The sequence below is a fragment of the Artemia franciscana genome, chromosome 21, assembly GCF_032884065.1.
Source record: "Artemia franciscana chromosome 21, ASM3288406v1, whole genome shotgun sequence".
Taxonomy (NCBI): Eukaryota; Metazoa; Arthropoda; class Branchiopoda; order Anostraca; family Artemiidae; genus Artemia; species Artemia franciscana.
Genome location: NC_088883.1, coordinates 15,247,742 through 15,267,387, shown reverse-complemented (window position 1 = coordinate 15,267,387; position 19,646 = coordinate 15,247,742). Strand labels below are relative to the sequence as shown.

Sequence of the window (19,646 nt, the reverse complement as noted above, 5' to 3'; positions counted from 1 at the left end):
TCCCCAAAATATTAAGATTTTGGACACTTCCTACATATGTATCAACAAGCAGAGATGCATAGGTAAGACATAAGGAATTCAACTTTGCTTAATCTGAAGATTTCACCTCGATCTTCTAGCTGTGAGACAAAACATGCTAGATCTAACAAGATAGTATTAATCATGTCAATGACTCACGCACGTACACAATGAAGTTCTCTTGAGAGGAAAAAAAATATCATCCACCCCGGCCTTAATCAAATTCTTTATACAACTGCATACGCATATTACACTAATATCAATCTTTTCAAATTAGAACAGCTTTTAAACAAAAAAAGAGATAAATAAAAACAAAAAAAAATTAAAAATTAAAACAAAAAAATTAAACAAAAAATAAATAAAATTAAACAAAAAAATTCTCAATACTTATAGAAATCAATCCAAGTTTAGGGACCGAATCTAGGATTCTGTAATTAAGGATTTTCATCAATCTCAAACTCTACAAAATGAGTTAATGAGTCTTGTTAGTTGGTTTTTCAGCTTTTTGGAAGGAAAGCGTTTTGCAGTTCAAAGTCTTGGATTCTAGGCTGGTACCCCTACCCCTCCCCCGAGGAAGATTCTGCTCTGAAAATGTAGGCTATATGTTATGCTCTTTGGCCCAACTTATTTCAATTAAGAAAACAAATTATTTTCTTAAACCTCTATCTTACCCTGGTATGATAACTCAACCACAAAAAAAAAAGAAATAAAAATATGGAAATAAATATATATTGTCGAATTTAGGCAAAATATTCCAAAATAACATCTTTTCTTCAATCTTTTTATTTGTTTTGCTTTCCCTTCCTCTACTTAATTTTATGTGTGGGAATTTTACGAAGTATAATTGACTCAGGGGGGATTTTCCGGGGATAATTATCTATGGGAGGGGTCTAATTGTTTTTTCTGTGGGGGAAATAAACCAGACACCAATTTCGCGTAGTGGTCTCGGAAATACCAAGAATTTGAAAGCTATTTCTAGTACAATTATTAATTGTTTCTAATTATGGCCTAAACTGAGCCAAATTTTCTCCAACAATTTGTTTCTATTACAAATATTTAAGTCTCAGTTTAACGTCACGAAGTCAAATTTTGCATTTCCTTGCCAAGGTTCATTCCAAGAATTATCTTTATAGAATGCTTTGCCCGTCTTCCTCTTGTTTCTATAGAACCGATTTTCCTACGGCCATCACTTTGCCTAGCATACCCTACATTTTACCTTTCTCGAATCCTTTTACTCGTCAATGCTAAGTGGATTTATTCTGCAGCATCCTTTATTCTGCGTTCAGCGAGGTTCTAGGAGCTACATCTTCTTTACATACTGAGTTATAAAACAATGTCCAAGTGAACGAGAGTTAAGATGCTGCTTTAAATATTCAACGAAATGAAGCTTTGACTTATCTTATTCTTGCACAGTAACTACAGTTACTATTAATAGCAGTTGACTGCAGCACCAAGCCACCTGAGGGAAACACAAGTGGGCACGTCACCACCTCCCCCCTATCTATTAAAAAATTGGCATTTATCCCCTCCCAAGAACTTCTAGTTTTCTTTTAAGTCCTTTCTCATGACCACTTCCCAGCCCATTCGGGGACGATCTGCTTTTTGTTTGGCCCCAGGCGGATAGAGAAAAAGGAAAATCTTTAGCGATATATCATTCTTTCCCCATAAATCATGACCTATCCATCTCAGTCATTCTTTTATGACAGCCCTACAAAATAGGATTTCCATGCTCCTTGTTTTTTGACATACGATCCGTCAAACCAGTACCTACAACTTGTGCAGTTATATTAACGCAACAAAATTGGATGTCCTACAATAAGCAGACTCAAGTTATACTAACTCTCCTAATAAATTAGACTACCCCTGTCAAATTTCCAGTAAGAAATGGACCAAATACGAAGATATTCCCATTTATTATCAATTAGTCATGAAACACACATTTTAGGAAAAACAAGATTTTACTAAAACTATCACCATTAAACTGGATCTAAATCATCAATCAAAACTAAAAAAAATGCGACAATTAGGTGAATTCTTGGTACCAGTAGTAGGCTACCTGGATATAATCAACTGGAAAACGGACAGCTGGACAACAAGAAACAAAAAGAAACTTCATTTGAAAAATTACAAATTATTTTATTCTTTGGATGAATTCCCCAAAAAAATTTTTCAGACTGAAAAATATTTTCAGTGTCTTAGATTTTTCAGAAGAGAATCCTAAAGGGGCTTTTAATGGTAAATTCGGGTTTTTTTGTTTTGTTAGCTCCTGGTCTTTGCGCAATGATTTTTTTAAACTAAGATTCATTTAGTTTTTAGTATTTCAGACGCAGAAGCTTTCAAAAAAACTATTACACAAGAAAGAGGGTACTAATAGTAGACGTGATTAATTTTTAAATTCCCCTATAAAAGGATACGTTAGGAAACTTCCTAAACGATTTAGTTTTGATCCTTTTTAAATATCCATACAACAAGATGTTCTTAAAAATAAATTGCAGAACTATTGCAGAAATTACGGGTAATAAATCAGTTGTGATTTTAAGCACTGCTATTCTCTATTCGTTCAAGTTTTAAGAAAACACCATTGAAAATAACTACCAATTCAAATAAAGAGCAAGTAAACTCAAGTGTAAATATTGAGAGGTCGGGAAGGAAGAACCCCCCTCGTGGAACTTTTTCAAACCGAAAACTGAGATAAGCAGCCTAATTTCTGAAAGTTCCTTTAAAATCTAAAAAAAGATGGGTGTCTATGTCGATTCATAAAAACTCTCTGGTTTTTATGAATTGCCGGTCCCTACCAAGATCCAACAAGCACTAAATATTTTTTCTGGGTTTATCCAGAAGGAGTGCTGTGGCTAAGGCCTTAATAATGTAATTCTTTATTTTTTCAACTGTTCCCCCCCCCTAAAATGTGGACAATGATGAAAAAAAGAACTTTCAGTTCATTATTTAATGGATATAACATCCAAACAAGAAGTTTTCTGGAGTTCCAAACTGCCCCCACCCCCATAAATAAAATTTCTGGGCGCAGGCTAAATCATTCTGGTATGAAAGTATTTTTGAAACTCGATATGAGTTAAGCTCATTGTTAAAATTCAAAAGAGTAAAAATAGTAAAAAAACATCAGAAAATGCAATTTAAAGTTTATAAAATACTTAAAAGAAAAAAGAAGAAAAATAAAAGCTAGAAGCCGAATACAGTTTGGATTACCTACAATTAAAAAGGAATGAAGAAATTTAATTTTCATAAGTATAATCTTCTCAGGCACATTACTCAAAATCCAGTGCTATGCAACTGGCTTTTTGCTTGCAGGCTATTTATTTAAGCGAGGGGTTTGAACAGAATTTTCTACAGAAACCTGTTGAACAGATGTCAGGTTCGTACAAACAATTCTAAACGCGCAGTATAGCAACAAAAATGAATGGGAATTGAACTAACTGAGAAACTAACATCAGCTACAATTTTCTCAGTTAATGCAAGCGTGCGTCTGTATAGGACATAGAGAATATGATTATTCTTGATTGTGACAGCTTGTATGAATGAAGTCATTCTGATATTGGCTCTTTACGTCCATATTTTCTTAATATATATGGGGGCCAACTCTATCAACTAACTCTATTGAAAGCTTATGCTGTTTCTGTCTATAGCTCATTTGTTATCTTGGCTATACCACCCCCCTTATAGAAGGGGGGGGGGCGTATAAACGTCGATTGTTTAATTCGATTTGAAATCAGAAGTTCTAGTACCCTTTTATAGAGTCAAAATAGATCAGAAAGCAACTATTAGGACACAGAGGATATGCAATAGTCCCTTAAGATAAAAATACATGAAGTATTTGTGTAACTCCGAGTTAACTGAAATCTCCCCAAAAATAAATGTTAACGAGAAATAATGATTGTGCTTTTTCAAATGCTTGTTTTTGTGGGAAAATTTCAAAAAATCCAATTTTCTTTCGGAAGTCCTAAAAGGTCTGAGTATAGTAAAAGCACTACCTAAGGGTCAGAAAAAAAGGTGTTATTAAATTCAAACTTAAACAAACTTATCGCTAACTAAAGAAAAGGTGTTGTTTTTAGCTAGGAATGGTAGTTGAATGAGAAAAAGACATCATATAAAAAAAAAAAACAGATGAAAACAAGGTCAAAGCGGGATAAGCAAATAGCAAGCAAATAAAAAAAATATCCTAAAGTGTTTAGGAAGCAAGAAAGCGTCTTTTTTTCTGATGAATGCCAGACGGCACCAGCTTGAAATACAATCTTTTTTTTTCGTAATGCTGTTACAAGGTGCAGAGCCACCTATAGCCAAGAAAAAACAATATTTTTAAGAAAATCACTACAAGTGTGGCATATTCTAAATAGACTAGTTCACTAAATAGCATCATGGTTAATATTATGAAAATGAAAGATGGAGGCACCATGGAATTACAAAGTAAAAGGGTAATAATACAATTTGATCTATAAAAATATGGCAATACACGGCCCTATACGGCCTTATGAATTTTCTTTCAATAAATTTTGAAATTTCACATAAATTCTGATATTTCCTCAAGTAACATGAGCATATAATTTCTAATGGGTAATAAAAATCAATCATTAATGAAGGGTCTAAGATATTTTTGATTCTTCTGTCCCAGGCCGCCACAAATTAACAAATATTTGGCCTTTCTTCCCTCAGAATAAGCTAAAAATTATAAAATTTTAGATTAATTGGCATTTGGGATAAATGGCAATCAATTATAAATAATTTTGGAAACCCTATTCGTGTAAATTACCCAAGTTACGTAAGTTATATTGTTTGTTTTTTTTTTTAAATTAAGTTCTTAGCCTCAAATTACTAAGGAGTCGCAACAGAGTAATTGGTCTATTATTGCTGGTTACTTGTACGTTTCTAGCTTTCTTGAGCGCAGTGACCTCCTTCTTGGTGCTGTATCTCCACTGCTCGTTGTGCAACGGCCAATGCCTTTATTTGCTTCAGACGATGAGAAAGATATAATTTTATTTTCATGATCATGACTACATCTGGGATCTGATTCAGGTTTGTCCGACAAGCTCTCTTTTCTTTCTTTCTTATTCCGTAGCTTAATATCACATAGCATTTCTACGGATGCCTTCTCACAATTTCCCCCTTGAGGCTTTTCTGAATAGCGAGTATGTTTTTCTTTTCTCGCCTTCTTTTCATTTCTATTTGGATTAGCTTTGAAATCTGATGCATCTGAATCAAATGTCTCGTCATTCCCTGTTTCACTTATTTTTGCAGCAGTTTCTTGTGAATATTCACCTTGAAACTTCTTCGAAGAACCACTTGTTTTCCTTTTTCTCTTATTCTGCTTAGTTTTGGTTGAACCAAGCTCGATATTATTAGATGATGTACCGACAACTTCTCTTTTACTTCGTTTTTTAGGTATTTCAACTACTTCTTCCTCGTCTTGTACTCTCTTCCTTTTTGAGTTCCCAATATCTAGAAAGCACAGTAATTTAGAAATGGACAAAATAAATATCGAGTATATTTACACATAGACAAGTAGGAGGGATATTTAAATCTTCAAGGAACTGACACTAAGCATCAGGAGAGTTTTAGAAAAACACATAAAACGTAAAGCCTAAAATACATTTCTTTTCAAATACGATAACTGTCCAAACGTAGCTACGCCTTATAGAAAGAAGGGGGGAAGTCTAATAACTTAAAAGTGAGGTTTATGCTCCTGGATCTTATACTTCTATGAGGAGTAGAGAATCTCAAGAGTGATTTTAAAGAAAGATACCCTCCTTTTCTTCTTTTTATAGGTACATAATCAAAAGTAAAAGCACACAGGCCAAACTTTTTCGTCGATTTTTGTAAGGTATCTTTGGTTGAAATCTAATGGTTATTTGCGGTGATTTCTGTGAAAATATAGAGCCCTCACCCTCAATAATCGTAAAATTGACAAAACAATGAATAAAAATGTAGGAGCTTCATCTAAGAAATGTTCTATTATTTTTTTTTTCTTTTTCAGTTTCCTATTATTTATTACTGTCATTATATCACCACTGTTGCTGTAAAAACTCATGTCTTAACCGTATGCTATCTATGAGGCAGAAACTTCCTGTCAGCATATGTAAACACATTTGACAGATTTTCCTGCTATGAGAGGTGGAGGGTAAATCTGTAAAAGCCACAAGCCAGGTGTGTCTTATAAACAATAATGGGATTATAGAGACATCCCTTGAATAATAGAAATTTAGATAAGGTTCAGGTTTGGAAGTTCCCTAATTACATCTTAAACAACTTGGCAAATAGGCACAAGTCTTTAATGTAAAAAAAAATGATTTATGATAAAATGGTAAGATTACTTGTAGTCCTTCTAAATAATACTACTAGGTAGCTTTTTTAGCTACCTAGTAGTAGCTAACTACTATTGGAGACGCTAGGTAGCGTTTCCGAAATCAGGTCGATGAAATACTTAAAGTCAGAGAAATACTTAAATACTGAATGTATTTACTTAGTCAGGTGTTCCCCAAGTCCAGTCGCTATTAAGAGACATTCTCCAAATCATAGGAATTTAAGATGTGTATGCAGGCTTTTAGGAGGAAATAAATGCAGATTGTAGCAAATAGGTATCAGCAAGGCCGTATCCAGGGGGGGGTACCTCCCTCCCTGAAAAAAAAACAAATTTTTGTCAGATTCGTATAATGCGTAACAAAATGCATATAAAACACATTTTTGATGCATTTTTATTAGCCCTCCCCCTGAATAGGGCGATGGGTATCAGGCATGTTTAACGTTCAAGAAAATATACATTTTAATGATGAAAATTAATCCTTCGTCTCACTGGCGTGAGTAGATGGCGATGGATCATAATAGACCACAATAGAGATGAATAAAGACGCCATAAAATCAGCCAAGAATACATTTATCTCAATATGTAGTCTGACCAGCATAATAAAAGCACTTTTTTATGGTCAAACCTGTTGTCTATGATGTTTAGTGAAGGGGCTTTAAAATAAATTATGTTTCCCTTTTAGCTTGACGACAATGCGGAAAACGAAACAGCAACTATACCTTTCTATCACGTTTTGATAATTGGCATTGTAAATGAACAATCATTCAAAATTGTTTTAGATAAAATAGAATTACTATTCTATTTTATTACTATTTATTTTATTTACTATTTATTACTATTTTATTACTATTATATAGAATAAACTACAAAACTACTAAGATCTCTATTTGGAGTTTTTAACCCTCTTTAGGACGATTTATCTTAACCAGAATCCCCTGGAACCTCAGCTGAGAACCAGGTATATGAACATTCTGTGAGAAAAAGTGAACAAAGATAATTCATAATAAAAACGGATTCCTAGCATTTATATTTTCTTGAGTAGACAGATTCAGGTTATATATTCCTTATACTCAGACTAACAATTTAGAGCATCGAGTAGACAAGTCAGTGGACGCTCTTGAATATACTTTCATGAGAGTAGCAAACTGAAGGAACAGAGCACATACAACATGTCCATTTTTAGAATGTGAATACTTTTGATCATATACAGCTTTGTGTCAGAAGTTATAGGGGCCCTAAATTTACTTTATATTTGATTAAGTCTCGTATTTTCGATTTTTCAAAAAAACAGTATTTTTTGTCCCTGTAATTTTAATTTATGGGCATGGTTTTTACGGTATGTGGTTCATATATGTATGGGGTTAAATTACACTTTGTTATATGTTGTCAACAATTAAATATTAAGTGGTAATTATCAGATGTTTAGTTAAACTAAGTTTTTAAACATTAAAGCCCAATAAAGAAACTAAGAAGCTGGAGAGCTGGATCTTTAAGATTTCAAAATGGACCAATATATCCAAAACTATTATCACCATAGAAAATGCAGTACAACTCAGGTAAAACAAAAAGCAAGTAAAAATCTCTATACGAAAAACTCTATCAACAGTCGCCGGTAAAAAACAACAATATGTAATTGCCAATGCAATTGCCTAACGCCCATAACTTTAAGCTAATCACTAAGCTTACGCTTTTAAGTTAATCATGTGACACTAATTAACGCTTCCTGAATCCTAAAGCTGAGCAAGTATTCTCATTAATATACAGTTAGTAGGTTTCATTAAACCATGATAAGTTCTCATAAGTAGTCTTAGCAAGTGTTTAATATTTTTCTCCCGGGCGGAAGATCGAACTGATATTCCGGAATTTTATCCTTTTTTGGGGGGACTGAGGCGAAAGGGGACTCCGAATTATGTGTTTGAAAGAGAGTGAAGAGGCAGATATTCTTCCTCTATTCCTCAAAAAAAGAGTGTAGCTACGCTTTTTATTATGCCCACTATCTGACAGGCTCTTTTGATAGTAACGTCAAACGTGTGTCTGTGATGTTAGATAGCGCTGACTATTTTTACTCTCGACACCAATTTGATATTGAAGTCTTACCAGCTTCTCATCCTCTTATACGGCACATGTGGGAGCTAAAATTCACCAAGTTACTTTAAAAAAGATAAGCGTTAACCAGGAGGAAATTTTTTATTTTTTTATTAATATTTCAGGTTAAAGTACCAAAGACATTAAATGGAAAACATTGTTTACCCAATAGGTCCATTCATACCTGAAACCAGGATTTTCTTGGATTTTTTTTTTTTTTTGTTATTATAAAACTATACAGATTTTTTCGTTGCGTAAGTTCTCATCTTTGTTGCCACACTGAATCGTAAAATGAAACCAGTGGACACTTTTCTTGTCTACAAACAAGCGCAACCAAAAAGCTGCCACACCCTATTTATCTGCAGGTGATCAGCGAGTGTAGAAGCAACCAATAGGATGGTACAACCGTTATCTTCAATAGTACTATTGAACAAATACAGGCAAGTGGGAACATATAAAAATTAAGTAATTAAAGTGATATCGTTGGAATCATAAGAAAATAATAATTCTATTGACATGTCAATAGTCAACTAAAGGAATAAATAACAGAATAGGATAGCCTAATTGCTCATTTTAAAAAGATACTTTTACAGGTAAGTTACTTAACTTAACAATTTGAACTCTTAAATCTTGAATAATTTTAATAATATCCATATTTGTAATATTATTATGGTAGTGTGTCTTTAGCTATAGCAAACACGAAAGTTACGGTTCTAGACCTCCATGATGACATATTTTTCAGCTCATTTTTTTCTGATTTTTCAGACATGTTCATTATTTCCAAACTTGCCCTCACTACACGTAATACTATATAACTGCAAAAGAAGGTCTTCTTCATTACAAATTGAGTTCCCCGGTTTTCCTAATTTTTAAGAGGTATATGGTTGTGTAAGTTTCAATTTAACCAATTTAAACAATCAGACTTCATTTTTAACGACTTTCTTACTATTCCTATTGTCGAACTATTACCTTGTATTCATTCTCAACACAGGTGGTGGTAGTCCGAAAGGAATTACGACGTCTCCGTTTCGGGAAACGGATTTGAGTCAGATTTTGACTCAAAGAAAACATGTTTTCAAGAAATTAAAATTCTAAGAGCAAACGCTTTGCAAGGGAAGCGAAATATTCAGTCCCACATCTAAAGCCTATTTCATCAAAACTGAGAAAAAATTCAAATAATCAAAAAATAATCAAAAAGACAGAAAAAAAAAACTTAAAAGATTAATAACTTTCGAACCACGTAAACAACACACTTAACTACACAGTCAAAGAGAAAATAAACAACGCTTTCGTGACGGTTGTGGAATCTGTCTACAAGCTGGTCAATTGTTAAATAAATATCAAACACACCGTATCCATTGGGTATCTGCCGATCACAAGTCAATGTATGGCTTCGTAATCATTTGGTAACACCTCGTCGTAAATATCATTTTAACTTTTCTTTCCGTTTTGATGTCTCTATTATTTATTTTATTTGCATCATTGCTGATTTTCCCTCTATTTGGTAATAATGACTTTTTCTTTTTATTCTTTGACGAAATCACTTTTATATTAATTTTGATATAAACTTATATTTTGGCATTTTTGATAATTGGATTGAAACAAATCTTGTCTTAGGCCCTGGATCAAACGCTTTGAATCATCCAATTTACTATTGTTCTTCAGGCAAGGTTGCTAATCTCTTCGATGTGGTACGACACGCTCGGAGCCGACTAGACCAACCACCTCAGTGTCAAATTAGAATGGATAAATACCTTCGACCCAACAGACGACAGCTTTACACCCGACTTCATTGAGATATTCTAGCCAGAGTATCTGTTTTGGTGAAAGTCGATCACTTGGTCCTTTAACCTCTACAATGCAATGATCCTGCAATATTAACAGACAAGGTCATACAAGTAGTCTTAAAAAGTATGAAGACGAAAAATAATAGTATAACTTCCATAAGTAAACCTAGCATAAGAATATCACTACATCACGCCTCCCTTCCTCCCATGGGCCATTATATAAAATATATTTTACAAAATTGGCCCTTTAACAAAATATAAAAAGCTAGACAATTTAAATGTAAACTAAACTATAAAAAGATCTTTCATCAATCATTCCATAGTGAATTTCGAGTTTTTAAAATAGGTAAATTAAAACGACCAGAAACTAACTCATTCAAGGGGCTAAACTTCGAACGGACCTCAAACCCCAAAGGGTTTGTCATTTCCGTTCGGTTAAAACGAGACATATTTTGGACAGTATTTCTATTTTTTTATTATATAGAAAAACTATTTAGGTTCTCTCAGAATAAAATCTTTATCTTGTTATCAAAAAGATTTGTTTTTATTTGATTTCTGTTCGTTTTTTTTTTTTTTTTTTCAACGACCCAGTTTTGTTATGCGGTAACACGTGAAACCATACTCGAAGAATCAGCGATTGGAGTAACAGCGCATTCCCATCGTTTTTACAAATTCTTCACTATATAACTAACCATTAGATCTACCACTTAACCCTCTTACACCCCCTTATATTTATTTTCTTTTATTATATGAAAATTCAAGTTCTGTCAGAATAAAATCTTTATCTTGTTATCAAAAAGATTTGTTTTTATTTGATTTCTATTTGTTGTTATTTTTTCAACGGCCCAGTCTTGTAATGCAGTAACACGTGAAATGATACTCGAAGTATCAGCGATCGTAGTAACAACATGACTCTGTATAATGTCCCATCACTTTTACTAATTCGTCACTATCTGACTCAAAATTAGATCTACTACTTACACCCCCTTCTTCACGGCCACCATAAAAGTTACGAAAATTTCGTTCTTTCCTCCTTCTTTTGATTTTAATAATACTCTTGACTATTTATTCAAAAAGTTATTTTGAATTAAAAATTTTTTCTAAAATAGAATTTTAAAGGGGAAGTAGAAATTTAGTCATTTAATAACTCGAACTTAAAACAAGCAGAAGTCACTTTCCATAAATAACCGAATGAAAGAACTGAGGCCGAACTGGCCAGCCATGACAAAAACAAAGTAATAATTTCTTCATCTTGAGATTTCTCTCTCTCTTTGTTTATGAATAAGAGACCTGAAATGAAAGGAATTACAATAAATAGCCAAATTAAACCTAAAGCCAACACAAATTACCAAAACCAGGAGTAGGGCTGATGCACTCAAAACCTTCAAAACGGGATAAATATTATTAATTCTTTGGTTATTATAATAATTTCATTTTTTGTCATTGTTGCTGATGTTTTGACAAAAAAAAACTACACTAGTCAAAATTCGCATTGTTTTCAGTGAAGTTGCAATTGAGCTTCAATCCGATTAGAAGTTTTGAGAGTGAAAGAAGGGGAGAGGTAGCATCATTCGCACTTGTAAGATTTGATTAGCCTTGAGAAGTAATTCTTTTTTTTGTGTTGTTCTTGATGTCATAAAAAATGAAAAATACGGCTCCAAATAAGAACTGCTTGAGGTAAACCATAAATGACACTTTATTCTTCGAGGAACTAGGGGCCGTTACCTCTACTCCTGTTTATGGTAATTCTGTTCGATTTAAGTTTGAACTGATTATTTATTATAGTTTCCGTTCGTTTTGGGTCACACATATTCATTGATAGTGATTTTTGTTTGTTTTATGCTTGATTTACTACATGATTTAATTTCTTATCGTCCTTGGTTTGATTTAGCTCCTTACTTTTGTTAGAAAACTCATTTTTTTAAACAAGGTTTTCAATTAATTTATGTTCGTTTTTAATTGACATCGGTTTTTCTTATTACTTACTAAAAGGAACATTTGTACAGTTTTTTTTTCTTTTTTTTTTGCTTAAAAATTAAAATTTGGACTTCCTATTTATAACCTGGACAGAATTTTAAAATTTTTGATGTTGATTTAGTTCAACATTCTAACCGACATTTCCTGAGCTTCAACTTAACAACTTCAGCCGTTTCTGAAATGCTGCAGATATGTGAATTTTACAACCTGGAGGCACATTTTGTGGTTTGATTTAGTTCAACATTCCCTAAAAATTTCAACTTAATAGCCTGCGCTGTTCCTGAGCTGTTGCAAATGTGTAATTTATAATTTTAAAAAATATGTAATTTTTTGACAAAATTGATACAAATAGTGTCTTTTGATTTAGTTCAACATGCCTCTCAACATGCATATAAAGTTTCAATCTAGTACCTTAACTGTTCCTGAAATACAGCAGAGACACCGTTTTTATAACCTCGATGGACATAATGTCTTTGGATTTATTTCAATATCTCCCTCAAAATTCTCTGAAAGTTTGAATTTACCCTGACCTCTGATATATAGCATATACACCCTTTTGACAACCTGGATGCACATAACGTATTTTAATTTATTTGAACATGCCTTGAAAGTTCCGACTTAATAAATATTCCGATTTGAAAGTTCCGACTTAATAGCTGTTCCCGAGATATTGTATATACGCCCTCTTGACCACCTGCATGCGCATAGTTTCAACTGATTCAGTTTAACGTCTCTATTAACATCCCTTTCAAAATGCCCTAAAAGTTTCAAATGAATGACCTTATCCATTTCTGACGCATTGTACACATTCCTATTTGACAACCAGAATACCCACAGTGTCTTTCAATATAGTTGAGCATCCCCCTCAACTTTTTCTGGAAGTTTCAATTTAATACCCCTAATCGTTCCTAAGATGCTGCAATTACACACTCTTGATAATCTAGTATTCTAGATGCACATAGTGTCTGTTGATTTAGTTTAACATGCCCCGGAAGATCAACTTAATGCCCTTAGCTGTTCCTGAGATACTGCAAATACGCCCTTTTGACAACCTGGAAGTACGCAGTGCCTTTGGATTTAGTTTAATACTTTCTTGAACCTACCTTGAAGGTTTCAACTGAACACCCTCAGCCGTTCCTGGGATATTGTCTTTTGACAACATTGATGCCCACAGTGTTTTCCACTTACTTCAACATTCCTCTCAACATGCCCTAAAAGTTTCAAAATAATAGCCATGCTGAAGCATTGCAGATCCACCCTTTTGGCAACCTGTATGTGGTTCCCGTGCAGCTGAATCCTAGTTTAATCGGACCGCGTGCAACTGATTCAATTTAACTGAACTCTCGTACAACTCAACTCCATTTAAATGAACCCTCTTTAACTGAGCCCCCGTTCAACTCAAATCAATTCTAACTCAACACCCATGCTATTCAATCCTTATTCAACTCAACCACTGTGCAACTGAACCCATTTAACTATTCCCTCGTGCAACTCAATACCCGATCAACTGAAGCCTCGTGCAAATCAAACCCATTCAACCCAAACCCCATGCAATCTGATCCTTATTCACCACAGTCCTTGTACCATTCAACCCTGTTTTACTCAATTCTGTTCAGCTCAACCCTCTTCAAATCAACAACATAAAAAGAAAATATGAGTCAGCCCGTTTCGTTGGAAGTAATAAAAGTTGAATCGAATGAAATAATACTTATTCATTGGTTAATTCTTATTTAAGCATTTTTTTTTATTTTACGCTGTTTGACTGCAAAACTATTCCCCCCCCCTCTACAATATAACAATTTACCGTTCTGTCATACATGTCTGAAATTACCAAAACTTCTCATGCCCAAGGCCCGAGCACACTTGAATATCATGGGTGCAGCAATACCTACAACATACCACAGAGAAAACCATAGCCCATAGTCTCGTAAGAAAAATTTGCCGCTAATACTAATTAAGCAATAATGGTTATTATTTAGGTCCATTTTAATAGTAGAATTTTATTGGGGAAATACATTTAAGGGAAATATTAAAAAGAGCTGGAAACACTGACAAGTCCTCTTTTTACTTTTTTTTATTTCTCCAGTACTAGGCACTTTAAGTTATATTTTCGTCATGACAACACCGTCATAACATGACTTATGGCACCAAAATGAGATTTCAGTGTCATTTCTAGAGGGTAGATGCTTGAAACAATAAAAGGTCTACATTTGAAATTGCTATGATTGAAAACCCTTAAACTGGGCTTTAAAGTCCCCCTCCTGAATACTCGCCTTCCCAGTCCCATTTGCAAGAGGAAAACAAAAAAAGTTTTGAAAAAAACTACCAAATTAAAAAAAAAAAAAAAAATTCAAACTTCATTCTTAGGAACTAACAAAAAGAGCTTGATATCCGGATGTGTCTTCTTTTTCTTCAAGCACTAGCGGGTCACTGGAACATCATAGGGGCGTTGAAATCGGTAGCCATCCAAGGTTCTCGGAATTAAGGTTTAGTTTCTCCACTTTATAAAGGTGTGCATTAACTGGTCACTAGTTTTGATGTTACATAGCATACTTCACCAAAAGTTCCTAATAAAAAAACGACTGATCCTCCATACAAAGCTGCTTCTAAGTATACTAACCACTATCGTCGCAATGTTCTTTTATAGCATTTTTACAGCAGAAATTTTTAATCCTGTGAAACTTTGGTTTTTTCTCTATACCTCTTTGTGCATTCCTAGACTAGAGACTCCTATTATTTTTTATTATATATATTATCTATTATTATATATATTATCTATTATTATATATAATCCTATTATCTACTATCTCCTATTAACCCTATTAACATTTAATCCCGGCCAATGAGAAATATATTCCTAATTTTAGACCAAGGTCCAAGTTCAACAACCCTTCCTCCTTCCCATTCATATATTTTCCGACAAGCTAATTATAATATTTGTTCAGCGACTGAAGTGTAGAACAAATTTTGAGCTTCAAATCAGCGCTAGTTCAAACTTATTCTTGAGCCTTGTGCTGAGTTAAACGGGGTTCAGTTAAACGGGGTTGAGCATAATGGGGGTTGAGTTGAATTGGGAACGAATTTGACAAGGGTCCAGTTGAATGAGGGTTCAGTTAAATGGGGGTTGAGTTAAATGGGGATTGAGTTAAAATGGGGTTGAATTAACGGCGGTTCATTAGAAATAAGGCTGAGTACAACGAGGGTTCAGTTAAATAGATTCAGCGGTACGGGGTAAGTTACACACACACACCTGGATGCCCATAGTAACTTTTGATTTATTTCAACACTCTATTCAACATTCAATGAAAGTTTCAACTTGATACTCTTAGTATTTTCGGAAACCTAGGATCAAACAAGCCCCCCCCCCCCTCCCTCCTTAATAATGTAACCCATATGTAAACAACGGGCAAGTTGCATATTTTGAAGTATTTCCCCACGCTCTTTTTTTGATAAAAAAAAGGCATGTTTTAGCCGCTTTATTATAAATAAATAAAACATAGAAGCAACTTTACTCTTGACTTAGGCAGCGCTACTGCAATGTCTATGATTAATAGCATTAATGTTGACAACTGTACTCAGAGTAGTAACGATAAACGAGTTCCAAGATTCATTAGCATCTACATCAGCTATGAAAATTCACCACAGAGAGAAAGAAAGGAGACAGAAAAAAGAGAGTGAGAGAGAGGGAGAATGAGAGAGAGAGAGAGATGGGTCTCTATACTTACCCGTGTCTCAGGGTTCCAAACAGTAAGATCTGGAAAGCCAGATCTCCATACACGGTAGTTTTTAGCAAGTCTCTCACAAATGCCAACAAATCCTGGTAAACCAATGCTCAGAACTAAACCCTTGAAAAAAAGGGGCATAAGGAGCTATATGTAAGTTCATACAAATGCCAATTTACCACTAGACCTAACAAAGTTTCCTCTTGTATTGTGATTTCCGCCCTCCAATCTTGTGTTTCCATCGCCTCATTTAAGACAATGAAATGATCAATTTTAATACTGAGGTTGGGAGAAGAGGTTGGGATTCTTTTGCAGAATATCAGTCAGACAAGGTTTTATAAACATTGTCTGACCTTACAAGGTCAGTAAACCTGAGCTTACATGGTCATCTCTGCTTCCAACAACTTGCAAACAAGCAAATCACTTGACAACTTCGGTTCGTAGGGTTTTTTGTCAAATAAAAAAGGAAACAGACTCTAAAGAAGTAGCTTATTTATTACAAATAACAAAACTAGTGATCAAGTCAGACTAAAATTTTGAAACTAATCTGAAGCACCCCAGAAGGCTTTAGCTATGAATTTGTGTCCGAAAAGAAAAGGCCTCAGTACGGTTTAGACTTGGCTTATATTTTTAGAAAGTCAAGACTTAGCTTGTTTCAACACCGGGAAAGGACTTCGTGTTGACCTTAGTAGGACTTGGCTCGCTTTTGCACCGTGTCAAAACATACATTATATTCACACCCAGTCAGGAATTACCTCATTTGTCAACGACTAAGTCGCAGATTGACATTATTTCACATTTGCAAAAGGCCAAGTTTGGCTCGTTCTACCCCTGAGCTCATTTTAACAAAGGATTAGTCCGTAGGTTGGACTTAGATTTTTTTTTTTACTCTGAGAATACAAATTAGTGGCTGTAAATAAGGTAAGGTGCAACATGCTTACCTTCCTGCTAAAAGTTTTTGGTTAGGATGAGCCATGGGTTGAATTTGTGCTTAAAATCATACAGATTTCAGTTCTTTACGTACATTTGATGTTCACAAGGTAGAACATGCCCATCTCTCCTACTAAAACATATACTCGAATATAATCCGTTTGCATAATTTTTAGTCTTTAGGTCAAGTCCCCAGTGGAGTTACTTTGCCATTAGAAATACAACATAATTTCCATCAGAATTCTTTCAATGGGGTTAGGAAAGGCACCGTGGATATTTTTATAGCCTTTCGGCATTTAGAAACGAGTTTATATGTTCTGAGATAGTTCGTACAACTTGAACAACATACCAACCTCCAACCCTCTACCCCCTAAATATGCGTATGGCGCCTCAGACGGGAGCCATAAGTTGGCACAACGTAAGATTCAGAGATAAATACACGGAGAAGACCTTTCCTGTTTGTTAAATTGTACTCTCTTTTATAAAGTTGATTATCATTTAACTCTTTACAGTTGATTATCATTTCACTCTTTACAATTGAGCTGTTCAGAGATTAATCTGACCAAGTGCAAAAAAACGATTGTTATTTTTAGTGGTTACCCTAGATTATACAACCATCTGTTCTATACGAGGTGCCCAGAAAAAAAATTACATGGAAGGCATATGACTCATTGCTAGCTCAAATCATCCTTTACTCCCTGAAATCACTTTTCTTTATGAAAAAAATCAGAATCTACATGAAAATTTCACTGAGTTACCTAATCAAAATCAATCGTTAAGCAAGAAAATGTGGCAGGTTTACTTTTAAGACAGCTTTACTTCAAAATCTGGGTAGTAACCTTACCAGTGAGAAAAGAAGATAAAGTTTGGTAAGAAACAGCTCCTGAAACCACTGTTTTAAAATGTTTAAATTTTACAGGACGTTTATTTAGGTGTATTCCTATCTACTGTAAAACTCGAAAGATGAAGAGAATGTTAGTTAACGGAAGAGATTTTTCGTATAAATTAACAAACCAAATTAATACAGGTCACAAAAATTATTACTTTATTTGAATTTTTTTAGCACGTTTTTTTTTATATGGGACCCCCCACCCTATTCCACCTCCCTTAAAGCGTGTAGGCATCATTATTAACTGCTGCTAAGTACTTACAACACAATTATTCACAGATCCTAGCAATGACCAACTGACTAAGGATATCACATCGCAGTTTTTCTCCCAAACTGCATTGAAAGCATTTCGCACCTCTTCTTCTGTCCACTCTCTCATGTTTCGAAGCCTTTCATCAATAAACGGCTTTCGATTTTCATAAAACGAACTATCCAAATCCAGGGGCGCTTCTTGCTGTATTCCTATAAATGCATCAGGTATATCCAAGTCATAGAGTATGTCCCAGAAAGATAATCCAAAGAGAGACGTAAACAACGATCCTTCAGAATGGATGCCTAAAATTGAAAATGCATTTTAAATTTGTGGTTTTTTCACTCCAAGAAGTTTTAATAAAAAAAAAAACATACTAAAGTTAATACTACCGGCTTATTCAAAAGAACATGTCCGGCTTCGCTGGCTCGTTGTCCAAAAAAAGCTCCCTTTATAGGATCCTTTACTTCACTATCAGGGGCAAATCTCCAGTATTTCTAGGGGGGCAAGAGGAATCCATAATCGGATAGTCAAGGTGCATGGGATATATAATAATTTTTTTCCGCATTATTGGGGGGGGGGCAACTGACCCCCCCCCCAAAAAAAAATGACACCCCTGCTCACTATCAGGGGCGAATCTCTAGCGTTTTTATTGGGGGACAAGAGGGGTCCATATCCGGATAGTCAAAGGGCATGGATATAATAACTTCTTCTCCATTCAACTGCCCCCTTTCCCTCCCCCTTCCCGCACCAAACGGAGCCCCTCTTCACTATCATTACTCCCTTTAGTTCACTTTACTTTTTGTTGCGTGAGTTAATGTCAAATTACAGAGAAATATGTTTCTGAGATGAAAGATTCTCATTTTTTGCTTTAAAATCAATCACCTTAGAAGTACCAACTGACACAATTTTCTATATGCAACAAAATATTTCAACGAAGACAGTAAAACATAGCAACCATATCAATAAGAAAGAACGAATAAAATTCGATTAAGTTATGAATAATCTTTAGCAAGACGAAGAAAAAGCCCCGACCATGTTTAGACTTCATTTTTAACGACTTGGTCGGTAAGTAAGTTCTCGATTGATGTGAGCACTCCCGCTGTTTTGACTCACAAGGGATGTAATATCAGAAAATGCAACGAAGTTTATGAAGAGACCCTAAGGTAGGCCATCCATAACTTATTCTTTTATATATATATACATCAGCAGGCATTGGCGCCCATAAGGGGGGCAGCCTCCCCCTGGCTGAATGACTGCCTTATATTTGTATATTTTTGTTTTGAGGTTTCTATTATACAGCATTGGACGTGCCAATTAGACCAGGTAAGCCCCCCCCCTCTAAAATTCAGCTTATGGGCACACAATTCAGCAGGTCGTAATCCAACTAAACGCTTGTAACAAGAGAGCTAAGCCAAAGACCCAAAATGCGAATTTGAAGAAAATCAGTACGGAATGCATCAAATAAAGATTAATGGGAACGATCCTATAAACTTCGCATCTTCCACGTTAAAGTAAGTAGCTCATCGTTAGGCAGACCTTGCATTTCAGTTCAAACCCACAACCAGACTTGTGGCAAAGAGATCTTTTTGATACAAGCTACCAGACGTCTGAGTATATATTCAAGCGTTACATATAGCTACAAGGGTTTTAGTAAAAGAGCCAAACTATTACA

At 34.6% G+C, this 19,646-nt stretch overlaps 1 protein-coding gene across 1 annotated transcript in view; it reads right to left on the bottom strand.

The window, feature by feature from the left end:
- Positions 1–4,739: 4,739 nt before the first annotated feature.
- Positions 4,740–19,646, bottom strand: part of LOC136040637 (fanconi-associated nuclease 1-like) — a 53,312-nt gene continuing 38,405 nt past the window's right edge. Inside the window, exons 8-11 of the mRNA XM_065724918.1 lie at positions 17,984–18,276; positions 15,906–16,025; positions 10,171–10,285; positions 4,740–5,469 (exon numbers count right to left, since the gene is read on the bottom strand). Of these exons, the coding sequence (XP_065580990.1) occupies positions 4,886–5,469; positions 10,171–10,285; positions 15,906–16,025; positions 17,984–18,276 (1,112 nt within the window). The 3' untranslated portion in view covers positions 4,740–4,885. The remainder of the gene's footprint in view (positions 5,470–10,170; positions 10,286–15,905; positions 16,026–17,983; positions 18,277–19,646) is intronic.